This window comes from Hirundo rustica, chromosome 5 (assembly GCF_015227805.2).
Source record: "Hirundo rustica isolate bHirRus1 chromosome 5, bHirRus1.pri.v3, whole genome shotgun sequence".
In the NCBI taxonomy this organism is placed as follows: Eukaryota; Metazoa; Chordata; class Aves; order Passeriformes; family Hirundinidae; genus Hirundo; species Hirundo rustica.
This window is the reverse complement of record NC_053454.1, coordinates 776640-786933: the sequence shown is the minus strand read 5'-3', so window position 1 is coordinate 786933 and position 10294 is coordinate 776640. Positions and strand designations below refer to the sequence as shown.

Sequence of the window (10294 nt, the reverse complement as noted above, 5' to 3'; positions counted from 1 at the left end):
ACATGAGAGGTGACAGGAGGACATGAGGGGTGACAGGGAGGACATGAAGGGGGACAGGACACGAGGGGTGACAGGAGGACACGAGAGATGACAAGGAGGACACGAGGGGTGACAGGGGGGACACGAGGGGTGACAGGAGGACATGAGGGGGGACAGGGAGGACACGAAGGGGGACAGGAGGACACGAGTGGTGGCAATAAGACACGAGGGGTGGCAGGAGGGCACGAGGGGTGACAGGAGGACACGAGGGGTGGTGAGGGGACACGAGGGGTGGTGAGGGGACATGAGGGGTGGCAGGAGGACAGGAGGGGTGGTGAGGGGACACGAGGGGTGACAGGAGGACACGAGAGATGACAGGGAGGACACGAGGGGTGACAGGGGAGACACGAGGGGTGGTGAGGGGACACGGGGGGGTGGCAGCGCTGGTGGCAGAGCCACCCCAGGGTCCCTTGGGGGTCGCGGGGCCCTGCTGAGGTTAGGCCCCGCTCCGGGCACTGATTCAGGGCCTGGCCACACCCAGGGTGACATCGGTGCCACTGCAGCGTCCCAAAACCCCCCCGTGCTGCACTCCCTGATCCCTGATCCTGGATGATCCGAGATTCACTGATCCGGGATGATCTGAGATCCGCTGATCCGGGACAGTGCAGTATCTACTGATCCAGGATGTTCCAAGATCCATTGATCCAGGAAGGTCCAGGATCCACTGATCCAGGAAGATCTGAGATCTGCTGATCCAGGAAGGTCCGGGATTCACTGATCCAGGATGTTCCAAGATCCATTGATCCAGAAAAGTCTAGGATCCACTGATCCAGGATGATCCAAGATCCAATGATCTAGGAAGGTCTGTGATCCACTGATCCAGGATCATCCAGGACCTATTAATCCAGCAAGACCCAGGAAATGTCCAGGATGATCTGAGATCCACTGATCCAGGAAGGTTCAGGATCCACTGATCCAGGATGATCCAGGATCCACTGATCCAGGAAGGTTCAGGATCCACTGATCCAGGATGATCCAGGATCCCTTCCCACCACCTCCCACCATCTCCCACGCTGCTGGACCGTGTCCTATCCCCACATCTCCGTCTACCACCTGGAGCATCCGGGTTGTTCCTGGCACGGCCCAGCTCCCAAAATTCACCAGGAAAAGGGGACAGGGGTGACACCAAGGTCCTTAACCCAGGCACGGGGGGGTTTTCCTGGATTTTTGGATCCTCCCTGGATCTGCTGTAGGAGGAGATGGAATTTTCCCTTTTTTTTTTTTTTTTTTTTTTTTTTTTTTTTTTTTTTTTTTTTTTCCCATTACCAGGAAACACCCAGGAATATCCTGGTTAAATCCGGGAGATTCCCACCCTCCTTCTTCCCTCTCCTGTGGGGAAAGGCCCCTGGCAGAGGTGGAGCCACCGACAACTCCAGGGAATGTTTTCTGTCCCAGGAATCCCAGCCCCAGGATCTGCCAGGAACCAACAGGGATAAAATGGCTTAAAAAGGGGGATTTAGGGGAATTTGTGGAATACAAACCATCCCGGAATCTTCGCTATCCCGGCCCATGGATATTCCCCAAATCCTTCATCCTGCACAACTCCCCCCATCATCTGCTCATGCAATTCCATGAAATCTCATCTCCAGAATCCTGGAATGGTTTGGGTGGAAAAAGGGACCTTAAATCCCATCCATGGGCTGGGACAGCTCCCACTGTCCCAGGTGGATCCAAGCACCAATGTCCAACCTGGCCTTGGACACTGCCAGGGATCCAGGGGCAGCCACAGCAAAGCTGGGAATTCCAGAATTCCCAGCCCCTCCCCACCCTCACAGCCAGGAATTTTTTGACAGAAACCCATTAAAATCCCCCCAAATTCGGGAAAAATTTAGCTTCCACTCAGGGCAACGGGATCCAACACTCACCCAGGGATTTTCTTCCCCTTGGATCCCCTGTAAACCTTGGGTGTTCCAGCAGCCGAGTGTCCAGAGGAGGTGTGGAATTTTCACTTTTTACGGGATTTAGGGTCTCAGGTTTTTTTTTTTTTTCCCCAGGGATGCACAGAGCCAGATGAGGCATTAATGAAACAGTTAAATGCTGTATTTGTTTAATTGGAATTACACCAGGATAAATGTCCAACATGCTAATTTCTAACAGAATTGAACCTGTAAACAACCATGCAGTCCTTTCTCCAACCATTCCAGCTCCTTCTCCTCTTGGAATCAGTAGCTCTGCTAGCGAGTTTTAAGGAAAAACAAACAAATGAGAAAAAAAAAAACCAACAAAAAACCAAAAAACCAAAACAACAAAATTCCCTTTAAAGTTAAACCTAATTTGCTAATTTTTTCCCCTTATTGTGCAACGACTTGTGCAAAAAAAGCTGTTTTCACCACCTCGGTTCCCAAAATCAGGTCCTTCTACCCCAAAATCGACGGGAAAAGGCAACCCCGGCAGCCGGCAGGGATGGGATGTGGGATGGGAGTGTGGGGCAAAACAAAATCCGAGGGATGAGCCAAGGCAGGGAGCAGCTTGGATGGGACAGGATTCCAGAGCTGCCCGTGGGATTTTTGGGAAGCTGCAGGTGGGGATGGATCCCAGCTCCGGGAAAAGCTTCCCAAATCCAGCCCTGGGGGCAAGGGAGGGGCTGGAGATGGGAGCAGCAGCTTTGGGGTGAAACAAACTCCCCTGAGCTCCCCCCACTCCATCCTGGAATTTTTGGAGTGATTCCCGGCCAATCCCGGTGTGTTCGGGTCGCTTCCCGCTGATCCCAGTGGACGGCGGAGCTGGGACCATCCCGGAGTCATTTGGGATGGATTTATGGGATTTGTGTTCCCTTGGAGCTGCCAGCAGTGCGATAAACACGGAATTGTGCTGGGGGGGGGATACGAGGGGTCTCCAGGCCCCACGGAGCAGTAAGGGAAATGGGATAGAGATCCCAAAAATCCTCTGGCACCCAGGGATGGGACACAAATCCAGCCAGAGCGTGGGACGGTGTTTGGATGCTCCAAACCCCTCCAAGGTCCAAAAAAACCACCAAACCCAAGGCAGAACTAACGGGAGGCAGGAGACACCCGAGGGTGAGGAATTTGGGTTTGGATTCTGCTTGGAATCGGATCCCAAAACTTCAGCACGAGGGATGTGACAGCGGCAATGCCCCCGGAGCGGGCCCGGCTCCGTCCCAGCCTCGCTTTCCAGAACTTTCCGAGGAATTTGGGGCCTCCATGACCCTTCCCACAGCTCCTGCTCGGAATTCCACCTCCCCCAAAGCAGCCAATCTGGGAGAAAACAACCCCGAAGCAGCAGCATCCCACCCCAATCCCGGCTCCATCCGAGCGGGAGTTGGGATTGGATCCGGAACAAAGTGCAAAAATCACTGGGAGCATCTGGCTCGAACTCCAGGAACACCCCCCAAAAAAATCCCAGGAAAACCCCTCCTTTCCCACCTCACAAGTGCTGGTGGCTCAGGGAGAACATCCTATGGATGGGCTGGGCTGCAGATTCCCACTTTGGACAACTTTTATAGCATTATTCCCAACTCCTGGAATGCCTGAACAACTCCTGAAGAAGGAAAGAAGCTTCCTGGGAAGCCAAATTCGGGGTTTAGTACAATTTTTTTTCCCACTGTTGCTGGAATATATTTGCTGGAGCCGGGAAAAACGACGGTATAATCCGATTTTCTTTTCTTAAAAAATAAAATCCACTAAGGAACGTCCAGCGGATGCGGAGAGAGGGGCGAGAGCAGCGTTATTTATTTTGGGAAGCTGGAGATCTTGGATTCGGGTCCTGCCCCTGTTTCCCACCCTCCTTTTAAATTCCCTGCAGCGACTTTTCCCTCCTAAGCAATTCCATCCGTGTCGGAGGACACCCATCATTAGGAAGAGACTGAGAGGGGATTTAGGATGTCTTCCAGGTTTTTTGGGGGTTTTTTTTTGGAGCAATCTGTTTAAAAGATTAATTTTGCTTGGATGGAGCTGCATCTCTCGGAACAAAAAGTTAATTGGGACCAGAGTCCCAAAATCCCATTTTTCATCCCGGGCTCTGACTTGCGGTTCCGGCTCTTGACCTCCCGAGATCAGGAACTCCCTGAATCCCTCCCTTGGCCGGATTTGACTTTCCCAGCAGCAAATCCCGAGCGCCAGGAGCCGGTTTGGAGGATCCCAATCCTGGTTTCTCCAAGGGGAGCCTGAAGGAGAGAGCGAACCCATCCCAGGTCGCTGCTGCTGGAATTACAGCTGAGGGAGACGGGAAGGGGAGCCCAGCGTGGATTTGGGAAGGGTGGGAGCTGCCTGGAGCATCTGAAACGAGGCCTCGCCTCGGCTCTGCCGGGGATTTTTTCTGGGAATGCCTCGTGGAGTGAAATACAGGAAGGGAAAATGGAATTTCGGGATGGCAGCACAAAATCCCTCCCCTGCGTCCCGGGGTTTCTGCTCCTTCTCCATCCCACTCCCGGAATTCCCATCCCTTGTCCCTCTGGGTCATTTCCAGAGGTGTCTCCAAAACTGATCCCTTTCTGGCCACGCTGACTCCAACTTTCCTTCACCTGCTGCTTTTCCCTCCATCCCTCTTCCGTATCCCTCCAAGAGGAGTTCACAAGGAAACTTCAATCCCTCTCCAAAACCCAGGAATTACAAATTTTCCCTCTTATTAATGAAAAGAATCCCTTGGTCCCTGTAGCTGGAGACGGCCGGGACAGCCCAAGAGCTCCAGGGGGTCATTCCCCACCGTGTTCCCGTTTAATTCTGGGATCGAGCCAAAGGAACCTTCTCCAAATGAAAACCAACCCCCAAAAATGTTGCTGGAGGTTGAAACCTCTGGATCCAGAGGGTTGGGAATGGGGACAGGAGCAGCACTTCCAGGGAGATTGGAATTCCCTTCAAGGGTCTGGGAATGTGGCTGGATAATGTGGGGAATTAGAGGCAAAAAGGTGATGAGACGTGAAGGGTGAAAATCCCTATGGATGGAACCATGGAATCCTGGGATTAAATCCCCCATTGGGGGCCGCCTGGTTTGAGCAGAGGAATTTTGGGAACCTTTGGGACCGGGAATTCTATCCACAGGCACTTCGAAGCAGCGCTACTCCATGGGGCATCTCCCACTGCCTCCAGGAGACTCCCACTGGTCCAGCTCCAACCAGGAGGGATTTTTCCCTATGGAATCATCAAGAGGAGAGGGAAGATGGGACACCAGCATGGAAAAGAGAGGGGAAAAACCCCTCTTGGACAGATCCCAGTGTGCCTTCCCCCATCCCTGTGGAGCATCCATCCCCTCTGGATCCCCATCCATGGATGTGTCCAGGAGATTCCCACTGGTCCAGCTCCAACCAGGAGGAAGTTTTCCCTATGGAATCATCAAGAGAAGAGGGAAGATGGAACACCAGCATGGAAAAGAGAGGGAAAAAAACCCCTCCTGGACAGATCCCAGTGTGCCTTCCCCCCATCCTTACGGAGCATCCATCCCCTCTGGATCCCCATCCATGGATGTGTCCAGGAGATTCCCACTGGTCCAGCTCCAACCAGGAGGAAGTTTTCCCTATGGAATCATCAAGAGGAGAGCGAAGATGGAACACCAGCATGGAAAAGAGAGGGAAAAAAACCCCCTCCTGGACAGATCCCAGTGTGCCTTCCCCCCATCCCTGCGGAGCATCCATCCCCTCTGGATCCCCATCCATGGATGTGTCCAGGAGATTCCCACTGGTTCAGCTCCAACCAGGAGGACCCAGGGAAGTTTTCCCTATGGAATCATCAAGAGGAGAGGGAAGATGGAACACCAGCATGGAAAAGAGAGGGGAAAAACCCCCTCCTGGACAGATCCCAGTGTGCCTTCCCCCCATCCCTGCGGAGCATCCATCCCCTCTGGATCCCCATCCATGGATGTGTCCAGCAGCAGCCCAGCCCCGGAGCGGTGCCACAGGACACATTCCCAGATTATCCTTTGGCTTTCCCTTCCCAAATCTCATCAAGGAGGCCGCTCCAAACCCTCCTCCATGATCCCACAGCCCCTGGCAGGTCCAGGAGAGGAGCTCAGGGATGGTCACGGACACGCGGGAAAGGGCGGCAATTCCAGGGATTTGCAGACTAACGTGGAAATCAGCCCATGGAGGGGGAAAAGAGGAGGGGAAAAATCCTGGGAAATCCCTTTTTCCTACCTAAATCCAAACCACAGGACACACTCAGGATGGCCCTCTGCCCAGAGAACCCAAATCCATGGCTCTTCCCAGGTTTCTCTGTTTCCCAAGGGAATAAATTAACAAAAGGAAGGCAGGATGATCCCTTCAATTTGGCTTTGACCAAAAAACAAAAACCCAAACCAAAACAAAAAAAAACCAAACCAACCCAGTCCGGGTGCGAACTTCTCCCAGGCTCCAAGAATTCCCATCACTTCCTAAACCCCTGAAAATAGGAGCTTATCCAGGAGGCTCCTGCCACCACCTCTTTTCCCGGGATCGTTCCACTGGGAGCGTTTTGCCGCCGGGGTGGAGCGGGGAGGCTCCGCGGAGATTTTCCAAGGCGAATAAAAAAATACAAATCTTCTCTCCCGACGGGATTCCCGAAGTCCAGGCCGCGGGAAGGAGATCCCGAGGCCCTCAGGAGTGGTGGCTGTTGATGAGGCCGCGCAGCTGCTTGGCCACGGTGTCGATCAGCTTCTGCTTGTCCCGCTCGTTTTTCCGGAACTGGGCGAAAACGTTGTTTTTCCTGCTGGTGTCCCTCATCCTGCACGGAGCACAAACAGGTTATGGAACAGGGATTGGGAATGCCCAATGGCCCTAGCGGAGGACATGGAATTTCCAGGCTCTACACCAATTTTGGGGGAATTTTTTCAGGCTTTAAACCCCTCCAAGACTTTGGGATCTCCCCAGTTCCCGGTCTTTTTTTCTGGAACTGGGCAAAAATGTTGTTTTTCCTGCTGGTGTCCCTCATCCTGCATGGAGCACAAACAGGTTATGGAACAGGGATTGGGAATGCCCAATAGTCCAAGAGAAAAACACGGAATTTTCAGGCTCTACAATTTTGGGGGATTTTTTTCAGGCTTTAGACCCCTCCAAGAGTTTGGGGTCTCCCCAATTCCCGCTCATTTTCCCAGAATTGGGCAAAAACACTGTTTTTCCTGCTGGTGTTCCTCATCCTGCACGGAGCACAAACAGGTTATGGAACAGGGATTGGGAATGCCCAATGGCCCTAGCGGAGGACATGGAATTTCCAGCCTCTAAAACAATTTTTGGGGAATTTTTTCAGGCTTTAAACCCCTCCAATCCCAATCAACGCCACTTTGGGGTCTCCCCAATTCCCGGTCTTTTTTTCCCAGAATTGGGCAAAAACGTTGTTTTTCCTGCTGGTGTCCCGCATCCTGCACGGAGCACAAACAGGTTATGGAACAGGGATTGGGAATGCCCAATGGCCCAAGAGAAGAACATGGAATTTCCAGGCTCTACACCAGTTTTCGGGGAATCTTTCCGGCATTTTTGCTTTAAACCCCTCCAATCCCAATCAAGGCCACTTTGGGATCTCTCCCTAATTCCCAAATGCGGGAGATCCTAAATCCTCCCTCTTCCCAACAGGGATTTCTCCGTCTCCATGTCACCTTCTGCAGCGGTGACAGAGTTTGAGGAGGAAAATTTAAAAATCGGAATCCACAGAATTAAGGCTTTTTGCTTAAAACTTGCACGCACGAGGTGCAGCTTTAGGGGAGGCTGGGAAAGTCTGGAGTCGTGGATTTAAATTCTGTGAAATATTCCAGGGAATCACGGAATGTTTGGGTTGGAAGGGACCTCAAATCCCATCCACTTCCAGGCCCCTGCCCTGGGCAGGGGCACCGTCCACTCTCCCGTTTTCCCCGATGAATAAGAAATATAAATTACATAAATGGATAGAATTTGCACTAAATACAGCACAAAATGATTTGCATTCCAGGAAGGACTCCAGCTGTTTGGAAGGAGCACGGCGTCTCCAGGAGATCTCCATAAATCCAGAGCCGAGCAGAGCAGGAGGTGGGATGGGATCCCCACATGCAAAGCCGGGAGGGGGTTAATGAATTCCTGCATTCCCAGATCCATATTTTGGGGGGGAACGGGGCTTGGGACACGCTCCAAGGGTGCTGGGAAGGGAAAAAATTCCCACCAGGATCAAACTTCCCACAGCTCCTGAAGGCACAGCCTCTCAAAATCCAACCTGCTGCGGCTCGGCTCTTCCAAATGATCCCAATTTGTAAAAAGACGTTCTGGGTAAATCAGATCTGGCAGAGGCTGAGGGCTTTGGATGCATCCCATAATCCCAGTTTTTGGCTTTGGGGACCTAAAGGAAGCCTTGGAAGTGACAGGGACATGGCGCTGATGATCCCCGGGAAGCTGGCACTGGATCATCCCGAAGGTCCGGAGTCCAACTGAGCACAATCCAAACCTCCCCAAACTCACGGAGCACAAACAAACATCCAGGCTTTTCCAGGCCTCAACCTCCTGGAAAGAGCCACAGGGAATCTGAAATGTTCCCAAAAACACCAGGCTTGGAACTGGAATCCCGGGTAACAACTTTTTCCCAAAGGGGAATTTTCTGGGGTTACCGGAGCTGCTCTCCCAACAGGAACAGGAAAGCCTGGAGCACTAACAGTCGTCAAAATCGGGATTTGTTTGTTTTTCCCTGTTTTTTAGCCGGAGCAGGTTGGCTGCTGCTCCTCCAGGAGAACCAGGGAGAGATTGTGCCAACAGGAAAAGGAGTTTGGAGTCTCCCAGGTCCTGCTATCCTGGATTTGGGGATAATTATCCTCCCCTGGAGCTCCTAACAGCTCCAGGAGGTCTCCAAGCCCTTCCCCAGGAGAGCTGGGAGCTCTCCCAGGATCCAGAGGGAGATCAAAGGTGCTGGAAGTCGACCCGTGCCTTTGGAAAGCTCTTCCTGTCCCTCTCCAACCCTTCCACACACCGGGAATTTAGAGCTTTTCCATCCTGGCACCTCTGGGGCCATCTCCCATCCCGTGGGACCTGCTGGGGCCCATGGAATGTTCCGGGAGCAGCGCACATTCCATGGGAGAAAACCTTGGGGTGTGTTTGGACGGTCGGGAAGAAGGTGAATGGATAAACCCCCGGATCAGGACGGAAAGGGATTGCAGCTGGAGCCCTGATCCCACAGCAAACCCCCAGAGGTGGACCTGGAAAAGTCTGGGAGCAGCTGGGAGCAGCTGGAATCTCCAGACACCACGTGAAGGTAGAGGTTATTAACCATTATTAATTAATTAAGGTACAGGACAGAAAATCCTGCAGGATTTGGGATGGGCTGTGCAGATCCACAGGATTTTTTTCCCCTGAGCAGAGCCTTGGGATAAGTGGGAGCGCCCATAACAAACCCACAGAGGTGGATCTGGAAAAGTCTGGGAGCATCTGGGAGCTGCTGGAATCTCCAGACAGCACGTGAAGGCAGAAACTATTAAATATCATTAATTAATTAAGATGCAGGACAGAAAATCCTGCAGGATTTGGCATGGGCTGTGCAGATCCATTTTTTTGTTGTTGGTTTTTTTTTTTTCCTGAGCAGAGCCTTGGGATAACTGGGAGCACCGTTAACAAACCCACAGAAATAAAGCCTGGGAAGGATGGGAGCTGCTGGGAGCTGCTGGAATCTCCGGACACCACGTGAAGGCAGAAGCTATTAAATACTACCAGTTAATTAAGATACAGGATAGAAAATCCTGCAGAATTTGGGTTGAGCTGTGCAGATTCCCAGTTTTATTTCTCTGAGCGGAGCCTTGGGATAACTGGGATCAGCATTAAAAAACACGCTGAGGTGGATCTGGAAAAGTCTGGAAGCTACTGGGAGCTCCCGGAATCTCCAGACACCATGTGAAGGCAGAAACTATTAAATACTATCAATTAATTAAGATACAGGACAGAGAATCCTGCACAGCTCCCCAGTTTTATTTCTCTGAGCAGAGCCTTGGGATAACTGGGATCAGCATTAACAAGCCCACTGAGATGGATCTGGTAAATCTGGAAAGGATGGGAGCTGCTGGAATCTCCAGACACCACGTGAAGGCAGAAGCTATTAAATACTATCAGTTAATTAAGATACAGGACAGAAAATCCCGCAGGATTTGGGTTGGGCTGTGCAGATTCCCAGTTTTATTTCTCCAAGCAGAGCCTTGGGATAACTGGGATCAGCATTAACAAGCCCACTGAGGTGGATCTGGTGAAATCTGGGAAGGATGGGAGCTGCTGGAATCTCCAGACACCACGTGAAGGCAGAAGCTATTAAATACCATCAATTAATTAAGATACAGGACACAGAATCCTGTGCAGCTCCCCAGTTTTATTTCCCCGAGCAGAGCCTTGGGA

At 52.0% G+C, this 10294-nt stretch overlaps 1 protein-coding gene across 1 annotated transcript in view; it reads right to left on the bottom strand.

The window, feature by feature from the left end:
* Positions 1–2061: 2061 nt before the first annotated feature.
* The window catches only part of EXOC6B (exocyst complex component 6B), a 290129-nt gene continuing 281896 nt past the window's right edge, over positions 2062–10294 (bottom strand). The window contains exon 21 of the mRNA XM_040064052.1: positions 2062–6689. Coding sequence (XP_039919986.1) covers positions 6563–6689 — 127 coding nt within the window. The 3' untranslated portion in view covers positions 2062–6562. The remainder of the gene's footprint in view (positions 6690–10294) is intronic.